A 12,911-nucleotide genomic window follows, 5' to 3' on the forward strand; every position below is an offset into this window, starting at 1 on the left:
GTTGTGCGAGCATATATGATCGTTGATCGGATGACGATAACTGTTTCCGTTTCTTCGCATCGTGAAATGCGACTGACGAGTCGATGGCATTCATTTCATTCCTGCGTCCGACCCACTCGGATGGTGAGCAGACGCAACCACTTCGGGGTCCAGTTAGCATTTAGGAACACACGCTGCAGGCTCAGTTCAATTAGAGGAAGAATGGGTTTCGATTACTGCACGACTCTCTTTCCCTATTTCCTCGGCGCAATGCGCATGTCAGGTGGTAGTCTGGAAAAGGTATATTTGTGGGGCTATGTAATTGCATGTGCCCTTCCAAAATTTCGTGCCGCGCACCCACTTTTAGTAGCGAATCATCTGCAGCATTACATGCATAACTGTGCTACCATCGGACCACATTCTACTCTCGTGCACGTTTGTAGCCCACAACGAATCCTATGACTTGCACTGATGATCAAAAGACTGTATTTATAAATAAAGCATGTATTAAGTTTGCTCATTTGTTATCATTGAATTGAAATGAATTAATGTAACATGTCACCAGCTTAATGGATTAGGAAAACTCACTGACTCTTGCAATAATGCGACTCTCCAACCTTTTAATGGCAAGCTGGTGACAGGATATAGGAAGGATTTCTTTTCCTCTGCGTTGCAAAGGAACGAGATGAAAGGGCAGAGTAGGAATTCATGGAATTCTATTGTTTTTCTTTTTGGTTTAAATGAGATGAAACGACGTGTCATCTCGACCCGTCTAAATCGCATGCAGCAGTGGCAGCAGCAGGGAGGAGCTCATGCGTCTTGTTCGAATCCGACCCCGCGCACGCCTTGGTTCTTTTGTCTGTCCGTTTTCTTCCCGGATCGGAAGTGCTTCCTTAGCTCCTCGCCCACCTCGGTCCCTTGTCATGGCTTCCATTGATTTGGCGGCAGCAAGACACGGATTTGAACCTTTGGACTACAAATCCCATTTCTGCTCACCATCAAGTGACAAATGTTCCAACTAGCAGAACAGAGTCGACAATGGAGAAGAATGAGACGAGACCCACTTAATATTGTTTTGGAGTGTTTGATCCAATTCTACAGCATAGAAACCCGTAGGCCTCGAGCTTTAAACTGTCGTCATCATCTCTCTTCGTACTAATGAAGAAGTGAAGAGCGTCTTCCATAGCTTTCCTTTGCTGCCTCCACTGTTTCGTTGCTTTTTAGTCTTATCGATCTCTCCTTCTCCTTCTAAGCGCGCGAGACGTATTATAAACCCTCTCTTTCTCTCTCTCATTAAAACCAGTCTTTTATGCCTCGCAGTTTGTGGTTGGAGTTCAATAGACCGATGGTTTACTGTGTGTCCCCTGCAGAAGACAACTCTGCGATCCCGATAATATCAAAAATAAATTTTTATACCCGGTTATATAATGATAAAATATTCTATAAAATATTTTATAGAAAAATAATTTTTAATCGTTTATAAAATTTCACATAGTCTTTTTTTTCTCCTCATGGGTGACAGGGGTCGAGGTAGTCTATAATTATCTATCTTGGACCTTTGTCAATGTGGACAGATAAGTGGGGGGCAACATCTATCCCCTTCTTCTAGTCTAAGTGCCTGGAGGCTTTGTGTTAGATGATGATTAGTCAACGATATTCTCTCTATCATTTCTCCCCCTCTCCTCCTGCTTCAAAAACTCTTTATGAGAGATTCGAAAGTGCAACGGTCAACTTATTTAACACATGCGCCATGCAGAGGTCATGGGAGGAGCTGTTGAGATGCTTGTTTTGGGTGATAGAGTATATGGTCGGCCTGCTCAATCTATTGAAAGACCAACTTTTGCTTAATCTGTCAAAAAATATCAAAGGATATTAGCATAACTACATGTGTCGATATTGACCCTCTTCATCCAAACGTTGATCTTCCTCACAGAGACCATTAAGGCATCATTATGATTTAGGTCAAGGTACTTTGTCTCTTTCTCCTTAAAAGTTATTTTCGAGTCGACCTCCATCCTCGAATATTTTTCAATGGTAGCATGGGCATAAACCTTACGGGTCACGGAGTTGTCTACCCTTGAGGTAGGTCTACTAATGATGATATTATTTTACCTCTCCACCAACCTCTGAGGTCAGGGTGAGAGTTCTCGGTACTTTTGAATGAACCACCTGAGGTCTCCCTAATGTATGAGCTCTTCAATTTGTTCTTTCAAGTCACAATAATTTTTAGTGTCGCAAATGTAATCTCGATGGAGCCAATAGTACTTAGACATGTCTTTTCTTGTTAATGAGGTCTTCATTTGGTGAAGGTCGTGTAAAGCCCTTTCTCTTTTATTTAGAGAAAATTTGTAATTATAATCATATTTAGGAGGGTCAACTCGAACCTGGGGTGAGGTAACTCAGGTCATTCATTTCTCCTCCACTAATGTGATCTCAAGGTCAAGGCTGATTGTGGATGCTCATACTTTGGACTCTTGCATAACTTTTCATGCTTACTCAAGATTATTACCTTGATAATAATATATTGATTGACACTTTAAAGTGCCTCAAGTACAATCACCAGTAGTTTCTTTATCAATAACCAAAAGAGACGAAAGGGCTTTATCTTGAATCTTATTTATAAACCAAATGATGAAGTTTGCGAGCATCTTCCTCCACTGCCTAAGTCTGAGGATGGTTATCGTCGAAGGCCAAGGGTATACGTTTTCAAGAAAGTGAAGTTCGAACTCCCTCGCCAACTAGGTAAAAGAGCATATGGAAAGTGGCTTTAAGCACCATTATTATGTTAGGCTTCTTAATATGATTAGGAAGGTGTAACACATTAGAGCATTCAAGGTGCCATACAAAGATATTTAGGTATAAAAAACTTTAATGTGCTCTATTAGATCAACATTACTATCAAATGCCTCTAAATATGGGAGATAAATGCTCACTAGAATCGATTCCTCTTGGATTTTTTTGGATGAACAATAATTGACCTAAGGTGGGGTTGACCAGCACTTCCCCTTTTGACTACTAGAGCTCCGATCATATCTCCTCCAAACGTTAGTCTATTGAGTATGGTTGGATAGGTAAGGAGTCCTTTGTGGAGTCCGATGACTATGCCCCAAATTTAAGTGAGGCTAACTAGGAGTGGTGCGGTATGCTGAATTTTATAGTTTGTGATCGAAGTGCCCCCTCAGTTCATGATCCGATAGGCCTTAGGTGGTGCTCTTGATATATTGGCATCACGTCAGGTGCCAATGGCAGTGGAGTCAAGGGCTATAAGTGAGCTAGTGGCACCATCTATTAGGACAATTGGAGTAAAAGTAGAGGGATGACCTATATCATTCATGCTAGCATATGTACTTGTTGAGTGAGATTTAAAAATACATCGACAAGGACGAGTAGGTGGCTCGAAGTCATTCATGGGTGTGAGAGACTTGATTCATTAAATATATGCTAGTATTTCATCAGTGTCTGTCCCCCTTGGGTGAAAGTACTTTGGGTTGGGGGTAAACCCTCTTTACTTGAGCATTCATTAAGAGGATCAGTGGATGGATGTTCTTGTGATATTGGACCCTCTTTCTAGCTTTAAAAATAGAAAAAATATCATTAACATCCTGGTCAGCTCAATATGGTTTTAACTTATGGGCATAGGATTGTCCGAGGTGTTTTTGAGATGGAAATGTCAAGCTTTCAAGGTACCACCTATATGAAGACCGAAATCGAAAGAGGTTTCTCAACCCAATCTCTTCGACACCTAAGTTAGCAATCCGAAAAAAGTGAGTATGATAGTGAGTAGTAAAAAGTGATCTCCTCTTGACAACTGCGCCAAAATAAGTTTTTATACCCGATCGTAAAGAGATAAAATATTACATGGAATATCTTGCGGGGAAGCAGCCCTCAACCATTGAAGATAGAACACTATCATTGAATAAAAAGGAAGGCGAAAGCCCACCTCGAGAGTGTCACAAGACAAGCTAATAGACCCATGAATAGAATCAAATGGACACTGACCAGGTTGGAGAACTTGTAAATCAAACTAAGATGGGATGAAATACCTAGCTCTTCGGCGATTCAAAAGAGGCGCAGTCACCACTGAATCACAATCATAAAAGCTTCTCATAAACTCCAAATCATGAAGAGCTTTCAAGTCAGCTAGAAAAACCTCTTTTGATAAAGAAGACTCAACCAACTCCACCGTTGGGATACCCGAAATGGAGCACAAATCTTAACTGACTAATAAATAGAAGAGTGAGAAGAATTTGTATAAGAAATTAGAGACATCCTGACCTGAAACAAAAGAGCAGGATGAACACCAAAATGAAGACAGACCGAAGATGAATAAGAGACGCTCCTAAACCTTAGGGCAAAGCCAAAAGCTCCCAAGACTCCAAACCAGGAACTCTAAGGGCTCAAATGAAGGTATGAGCTCTACTAAAAGAGGAGCTATATAAGGAAGAGACTTATCTCCCTCCTCTCGTAATCTAACCTGGTGTCTTTGAAGAACACATCCCAAAAAGGGTAAATCTGAGACCTACCATGGTGAAGAGAAAACTTAGCAACCCATCATGGTAGGAGAAACCCAAAATCTACTATGACGAAAGAGAGATTCAAAACTTGCTATGGCGAAAAAGTCCAAAAATCGTTATAATTGAGAGAGGACTTAGCAAATTCGCCACGACAAAGAGATGGTCGAGACCTATCATGACGAAAGAAAATTGAAATCTGCCATTGTGGAGAGAAGGCCAAGACCCATCATGACGGGAGAAACCTGAAATCCACCATAACGGAAGGGAGATTCAAAACCTACTATGATGGGAAAGTCTAAAAATCGTCATGGTGGAGAGAAGACTTGGCAAATCCACCACGGCGGAGAGAATGCTAAGACCCACTGCGACAAAAGGGAGATTCAAAATCTACTATAGTGGTAAAGTCTGAAAATCTTCACGGTGGAGAGAGGACTTGGCAAATCCTCCATGTTGGAGAGAAGGTCAAGACTTGCAATGGAAGGAGAAACCCAAAATCTACCACAATGGTAGGAAGATTCAAAACATGTTATAATGGAAAAGTCTGAAACCCTCCATGGCAGAGCGAGGACTTGGTAAATTCGCCATGCCGAAGAGAAGGCTGAAACCCGTCATAGTGGGAGAAACCTAAAATCCGCCATGGCAAAAGAGAGATTTGAAACTCGCTTTGATGGGAAAGATTGAAATTTTCTACGGTAGAAGCATAGGTCGAGTGTGCTTAAGACATGTGATTTGAGAAAACCCGCTCGACACCAAAATAAATTTGCTATGATAAAAGAGAAAGGTCGAATGAGCTTGAGATGTGTGAATTAAAAAAAATCGATCAGCATCGAAATTCGCCATGGCAAAAGCACAAGGTCAAATGTGCTCGAGACACGTGTGTCGAGAAATCTTGCTTGACATTAAAATAAATTCACTACAATAGAAGCTCAATGCTGAATATGCTCGAAACATGTGAGTTGAGAAAACTCGCTTGACACCAAAATAAATTCACTATAGCAGAAGTGAAAGGTCGAATGTGCTCAAGACGTGTAAATAAGAAAAACTCAATCGGTATTGAAATTTACTATAATAGAGGTGCAAGGTTAAATGTGCCTGAGACATGTAAGTGTGGAATACCTATTCGGCACCAAAATAAATTAACTACGATTAAAGCAAAAGGTCAAATGTGCTTGAAACATGTGAGTCGAGAAAACTCGATCGACATTGAAAATTCACTATGACAGAAGCGTAAGGTCAAATATGCCCAAGACGTGTGAGTCAAACGTATATGAGACATCTGTATCAAAAAACCTCAACCCACAGAATGAGGTTCCCCTGATGGAAATATCGAATGACATGCTTCGAATCACTCTTATTAGAGCCCCGAAGTATGCCTTCGAGAGGGAATAAATAATAGAAAATTTATCAATAGTTAACATGTGATTACCACACAAGATCCACATTACCTTTCATTCGTGTACATATACGAAGAATCAAAATAGAGAAGCATATCCTTCCTTCTCATTCATTACGACAAGAAACAGAAATACTTACCCTTTCTCTCCCTTCATGAGAAAGAGAACAATATTAATCTCCTTTTCCTCTTTTATAATAAAAAAGATAATCATAAATTATCTTTTCCTCCTCCAAAAGTATGAAAGTTTCCCTCCAAAAATATGAAAGTATATCATGATCAAAGACAACTATTTTAACCTACGAAACCTTAGTTTTTACTAACTTGAATATCGAATAAATCGAGTCAAGAAATCTCCTAACCTTAATCTTCGTGCATATGATACCAGAAGTATTCGTGCTATAATCCTTCAATCTCGGATCTACCTTAAATTTATCATGAAGTCATATCAAAACCATCTTAGATCCACATTAGAGTTACCTTAAATCCATCTTAAAGTCATATCGAGAGCATGATATTTTTACATCATAATATTCCTACGCACACGATCTAAATCGAACTATCCGGATTCGCTCGAAGAATACGGCGCGTTGAGACTTGATCTGGTTGGCCACACCGCATCAAAGAAACGTGGAAGCCGAAAAGCCGCCCATCAAGCAGAGACGAAGCCGCGTGATGGAGTACGAAGGAAACGGAGACCTTGTGCTTTGACCCTAAAAACCGCGGGTTTATTAGCACCCCACCCCACCGCACCCCGCGTCGGCCGTGCCCCCCTCGCAATCCTTTTCCGTGCAGGGACCGCCGCGTGGGAATCGGTCAACGCATGGCTTTTCCTAACGTCAGACGTGGGAGGAGGAGGCAACTCCCTGCGTCCTGTCCCGGTTGAGACAGCCCACGCGCGCACCGCCAGACTTCATTCCGAACCGAGCCCCTCGATCAAAGATAAATGGCTAGGATGTCCTCAAAATTGGCGGACGGGAATGATCGAGCGCCCTCTGTTATTATTATCGCGATCGACGGCATAAGGTACGGTGTCGTACACGCCCAAACCGAAGCGGAAACGGGAGCCGGGCGCGGGAGTGGCGGATCCGTACCCGACTCGTCCCTCCTATTTGATCGCTTTGCGGCCCCCCTCCCTTTTCGTTCCGTTCCTTTAATTCGTTGTGTTGGGCTGCTTGTTTGCTCGCCTTTCGCATTATTTGCGCAACGCCTTTTGGTAATCGATTGATTTATGGCCCCGTCGCGACGCTGATAGGGTTCGATCTGCGGCGATGGAGATTGGGATCCGGCGACTGCGTGATAGGTCCGGGCGCGGCGGCGTCTTGGGGTCCGCTTCCTGGTCGTCCTCGAGTTCCCTCTAATCGAGGGCTTGCGAGGGCTTCGAGGTCGGATCGTTGATCCCCGGCGCGGAGGAGAATGGAGGAGGAGCGCAGCTCTTGGGTGCTGAGGGCGAAGTATTCCCACACGCCGCACCACCGAACGAGCTCGGACCCTGATGTGGTCCTGCTTCCGGATCCCAAGGAATCGAATTCGGATAACGCGTGTTTGCTCTCGGGCAGGTCCTCGGTCCGATCTGGCTCTGATCCCTCGCGGAACCTGAAGAACTCGAGCGCGGAATCGTCGGCGAAGATATCCGCAAACAGGTCGAGTTCCCAACCTGATGATGGCGATCGATTGGACTTGAAAAAGGTGGAGAGCCGGAGCGCCAGGTGTTCTGATTTCTCCTTCTATCCGGAAGGAGTCCCATCTCGTTCTCTCGTGGTTGCGACCTCGAAGTTTCCGGTTTCTCATCAGAAAGCCGGGAGCTTGAATTCTACGATGGGCGCTGCTTCTTCTGGAAGGGTTAAACCAGATGCCAACTCCCGCTCGAGTTCCCAACCTGATGATGGCGATCGATTGGACTTGAAGAAGGCGGAGAGCCGGAGCGCCAGGTGTTCTGATTTCTCCTTCTATCCGGAAGGAGTCCCATCTCGTTCTCTCGTGGTTGCGACCTCGAAGTTTCCGGTTTCTCATCAGAAAGCCGGGAGCTTGAATTCTACGATGGGCGCTGCTTCTTCTGGAAGGGTTAAACCAGATGCCAACTCCCGCTCGAGTTCCCAACCTGATGATGGCGATCGATTGGACTTGAAGAAGGCGGAGAGCCGGAGCGCCAGGTGTTCTGATTTCTCCTTCTATCCGGAAGGAGTCCCATCTCGTTCTATCGTGGTTGCGACCTCGAAGTTTCCGGTTTCTCATCAGAAAGCCGGGAGCTTGAATTCTACGATGGGCGCTGCTTCTTCTGGAAGGGTTAAACCAGATGCCAACTCCCGCTCGAGTTCCCAACCTGATGATGGCGATCGATTGGACTTGAAGAAGGCGGAGAGCCGGAGCGCCAGGTGTTCTGATTTCTCCTTCTATCCGGAAGGAGTACCATCTCGATCTATCGTGGTTGCGACCTCGAAGTTTCCGGTTTCTCATCAGAAAGCCGGGAGCTTGAATTCTACGATGGGCGCTGCCTCTTCTGGAAGGGTTAAACCAGATGCCAACTCCCGTCACGAGCGGGAGTCGAAATCCAAGCAAAGGTCAATATCACCTCTTCCAACCACCGTCCTCTCCGAGGTCTTTAAAGAAGCTCGTTCGATCGGAAGGAGATTCTCCACCCCGCCGCCTTCGAGGAAAAAGTGCGATAAAGCTCGTGCGCATCACGAGCTTGATTGGAGAACAGCTTTGGAACTGAGGAAAGCCTTTGATAAGTCGAGGCCCAGGAAGGGAACTTCTTGGGCGAGGTGCTTCGACCATGGGGGAGGGAAGGTCACTGCCTTGGAGACGACCGAGAAATGGAATGCCGATCTTTCCCAATTGTACTTTGGGCTTAGGTTTGCCTGCGGTGCTCACAGTAGGCTATACCACGGTGTCTTTAACGATAAGCCTGTTGCTGTGAAGATGATTAGTCAACCCGATGATGACGAAAATGGAGTGATGGCTGCACGACTGGAGAAGCAGTTCACGAGAGAAGTGACAATGTTATCACATCTCGATCACCGCAATGTGATTAAGGTGCATGCCATCTCTTAGGTTCCGCCTTCTTCTGGTTACATATACCACTTCTCTATCATGTAGTTCTGCATCAACCTGGTCATAATTAATGATAACACTATACTATAATCTGTCATATATATTTTGTCTTGGTTCTCCATGAGCTTGAGCAACATTTGACTAATCCTGGACTTTTCTGTAAGCCAGATCAAAGGTTAATCTAATAGGTTTTCCTGACAAAATTCTTAACTAGAATGTCTTGTGAAGTAAATTTTTTGATAACTTCATGATCATTAGAAAGCTTGCCTCTAAATAAATTAAGTAAATTAATTGGATTATTTTATTGATCATGTATTAAGAACATATCTATGATTGCTAATTTTATCTTATTATGTGCTAGATCTTGAATGTTTTCCATGAACCGTCATTTCTAAACAGACAAGTGCATTTACTAGAATTTTGTTGTTATGCACAAAGGAGTCATTAATATGCTTAGGATTTTCTTTGGGCTTTTTCTATACCTTTCACATACTAAGTTGGTTAATTATTTTTCTTTGATCTCAAGTACTTAAAAATTCTGGACTGAAGAATCCTCCTTTTGATGATCTCAAATTCCAACATCCTTGCTTCTCGTGGAACCAAGACTCTGCAAAGGGATTATAAATAACTTTCCCTTAAGTTGATACCTTTACATGACACCGTGTGACTGATGCTATGTTTTAGACAGAATATAATGAAATGCTATGTTAGGGCAAGGATTGAAGGTTTCTATAAGCTATAACTAGTCAAGGGCTGGTCTTCTATAGAACTTTATAGATGCACTTAGTACTCATTTGTAGGACGCTATTCTGCCACTTGGTGATGCACTTCATACTCTGATATAAAGAGAAATGTGGGCATGTTATAACATATGCAATTACAATACAAATGTGGGCTATCTTAGGATGCCTCGTCCCCTCGTGTTGCTACAATCTTTTTGCTTTTTCACTAGAGCACTGTCAAGGGACCAAATATGACAACTTTTGCTATATTATTTTGGTATGAGGCATGTTGATTGTTGATAAATATCATAGGTACACATTGCTCATTTTGAAGTAACCTATCTTGTCACCAGCAACATCAACATAATATGAGATTAATAAAGTGAAACAAATCAACTAACTACACCGTATGCTTCTAGAATTGGTTAACTTAGTGCGCTTTTATTTGCTCTTATATTTATGCCATCTGACTACTTATCAACTCCTATTTATCTACCACATAAAAACTAGCATAATCAATAAGACAGTAGATGGTGACAAGTGACATTTAGATTTATAAGCTGTTAGTACACTTATTGCTTCGAAGAATAAATTTGTATATATAATGTTGAGCAAGGTAACATTTTCTGTAAAATCTGAATGCTCGAAGTAAGGATGTCAGTTATGTGTTATGACTGTTACATCACCACCGTCACAAAGTTTGATTGAAATAGTTTATGGAATTTGACTAGTCCAGACAAGGGCATGATGTTAACCTTATTTATTTATTTACAAACACTATGCTAACCTTGCTCGGTGATTATCTCTGGTGTAATGCAGCTTGCAGGGGCATATAAACAGCCACCAGTCTTTTGTATCATCACTGAGTATCTTTCTGGAGGCTCTTTAAGAGCATTTCTGCACAAGCTTGACCACAAATCTCTTCCTTTACAAAGATTAATTGCAATTGCCTTAGATATCGCACGAGGAATGGAATATGTTCATTCACAAGGGGTTATCCATCGTGACCTGAAACCTGAGAACATTCTATTTGATCAAGACTTCTGCATTAAAATTGTTGATTTTGGAATAGCATGTGAGGAAGCATATTGTGACGCACTTACAGAGGACCCTGGAACTTATCGCTGGATGGCACCTGAGATGATCAAACATAAGCCTTATGGGCGGAAAGTTGATGTTTACAGCTTTGGCTTACTTCTGTGGGAGATGGTGACAGGGACAATTCCATATGAGGATATGACACCAATCCAAGCAGCTTTTGCAGTGGTTAATAAGGTATATTTTTGCATCATCATAATATTTCTGTCTAAGTATAACTACTTTCAGATCATAATCAAACTTCTTTCTGTTTGTTACACTTTGATACTAGAATTAGAAATAAACTTCTTGTTCGACAATCATGATAAGCATTTGTTATAAGTCAACAAAGACAACTTTTCCTAAAAAATTCGAATGTAAGAAAGCCAGTTGGGTTTGTAAATATATGTATGCTTAAAAAAGCTTTAAAAAGACAACCATGCATACACAGGCATGCAGGTGTATGGGAGAATAATTGTAATACCACCTCTTATGAGAAAGACTCATGCTCGGTGATGACAATCTGAAATCCTCCTGAAAATTTTGCTATGAAAATTACAGAGTTAAAGAATACACCTGGAATGAGAAAGACAAATTAGCATGGGTTTTGGGGTCCATCCCCCCTTATTATCTGAGGATGGTTTATGAACTTGCTTTTGTAATAGCATTAGTATCATGGTGTTTCCATCTTGTCCATAAGGTGTTATGGATAATCCACTCATTTTCTCTTTATATAGTGAACAAGAATCAATAATCTTTCCCCAAAATTTTGTGGCTTGCCTTATCATAAAGATACTATTCATTGACTATGTGAAGATTGCCCCAGCAGAAAAGAAAATAGAAAACACACACGCACACACTAAGGAAACCCTCCACAACCCAGCTACCCAAAACTGAAACCAGGAAAAAGGTTCATGTGTTACATTTATATATGTACCACTTTGATTTCATTTTTTTTCCATAAAACTACCAGGATACAGTAATCTAATCATTGGTTATTTTCACTTGATATATTTATCATGTTCTTGAATGGTTGTCCGTGCTTTTACATCTTTATCAATTATAAATGACTTTGATTATGGTTACCAAAGGAAATATTTTAAACTTTTGCATAGTAAATTTTAGCTGTTGTTGTCATTATTGGATAAGGTTCACTTGCTTTATCATGTTCCATAATCTAATCTTAGTTTCCATGTCTTCTTGAGAAGTAGAGGTATCTGATGCTCAAAGTATATTCTTAATGTTTCAGAACTTGAGGCCAATCATTCCTCTTGATTGTCCTTCACCTCTTCACGCCCTCATAGAGCAATGCTGGGCAGTAGTTCCCGATAAGAGGCTCGAATTTTGGCAGATTGTAAAGGTATTGGAGCAGTTTCAATCTGCTGTCACTCAGGATGGAACATTAAATCAGCTTCAACACTTGACCTGCCAGGATCACAAGAAACGTTTACTCGATTGGATCCAAAAGCTCAGAACTCCCTTGCATGCAAATAGCTCAAAACCCCGATTGCCCTAACTTGTATAACTTGTCTACCTGCGCGCTATTGGATTTTTGCTCCTCCGTTATGGTGTTTTGTAGCTCATCTAGTAACAGAGTATACATACACCATGGTTGATGTCAAAATTTTCTCTTATTTGCGGCTAAGCTTCTTTCAGCCTCTCCAATGTGATAGGACACCTGCATGCATCCATGTCCACGATAAACAGTCGATGCCAATGTCCATATTGTACTGTAGTATGAGGAAAGTATTAGTCTTACTAGGTCAATTTTTTTATCTAATTTAGATTTGTTCATCAGATGTATAAAAATCTTGTTATTCCCTCTTTTTCTATTAGGATCTTGAGAATGCATTGCGAAATGGTCGACGCAGATGTTTGCTACTAATCTGTGTGTTACATTTGGTTTTTACGAACCAAATCGAAGCATGTTATGTGACGACACAAAAGAGACAAGGGGTGGGAGGGGGCTTTTGTAGAGGAAGGGGAGGAAGAGGTGCATGCATGGGTTCGCCCCAAATATTTCTCTCGTCGTGGGACGCAACAAAGCTACAACTTCGGGTCCAATAATACCACTACGGGGCGCGTAACCGCCCGCTTTCATTTATGGGCCACATCGGCTTTTCGAGCGTTTCTTTTGCACCTCTGATTCCTCTCCCCCACTTGTACCTACCC

At 41.9% G+C, this 12,911-nt stretch overlaps 1 protein-coding gene across 1 annotated transcript; it reads left to right on the top strand.

The window, feature by feature from the left end:
• The first annotated feature begins 6,934 nt into the window (after positions 1 to 6,934).
• On the top strand, positions 6,935 to 12,620 carry LOC103989122 (uncharacterized). Its single transcript, XM_009407886.3, has 3 exons — positions 6,935 to 8,922; positions 10,482 to 10,937; positions 11,989 to 12,620. The coding sequence occupies exons 1-3, from the start codon at positions 7,303 to 7,305 to the stop codon at positions 12,253 to 12,255; spliced, it is 2,343 nt and encodes a 780-aa protein (XP_009406161.2). The 5' UTR covers positions 6,935 to 7,302; the 3' UTR covers positions 12,256 to 12,620.
• The last annotated feature ends 291 nt before the right edge of the window (positions 12,621 to 12,911 follow it).

Source organism: Musa acuminata, chromosome BXJ1-6, assembly GCF_036884655.1.
Source record: "Musa acuminata AAA Group cultivar baxijiao chromosome BXJ1-6, Cavendish_Baxijiao_AAA, whole genome shotgun sequence".
NCBI classification, from domain to species: Eukaryota; Viridiplantae; Streptophyta; class Magnoliopsida; order Zingiberales; family Musaceae; genus Musa; species Musa acuminata.

Bases quoted from the DNA above. Each gene is read 5' to 3' on its own strand.
- LOC103989122 (XM_009407886.3), top strand. From the start codon at position 7,303: ATGGAGGAGGAGCGCAGCTCTTGGGTGCTGAGGGCGAAGTATTCCCAC. The intron at 8,923-10,481 runs GTGCATGCCATC...GGTGTAATGCAG, and splicing joins ATCACCGCAATGTGATTAAG to CTTGCAGGGGCATATAAACA. The intron at 10,938-11,988 runs GTATATTTTTGC...TTAATGTTTCAG, and splicing joins CTTTTGCAGTGGTTAATAAG to AACTTGAGGCCAATCATTCC.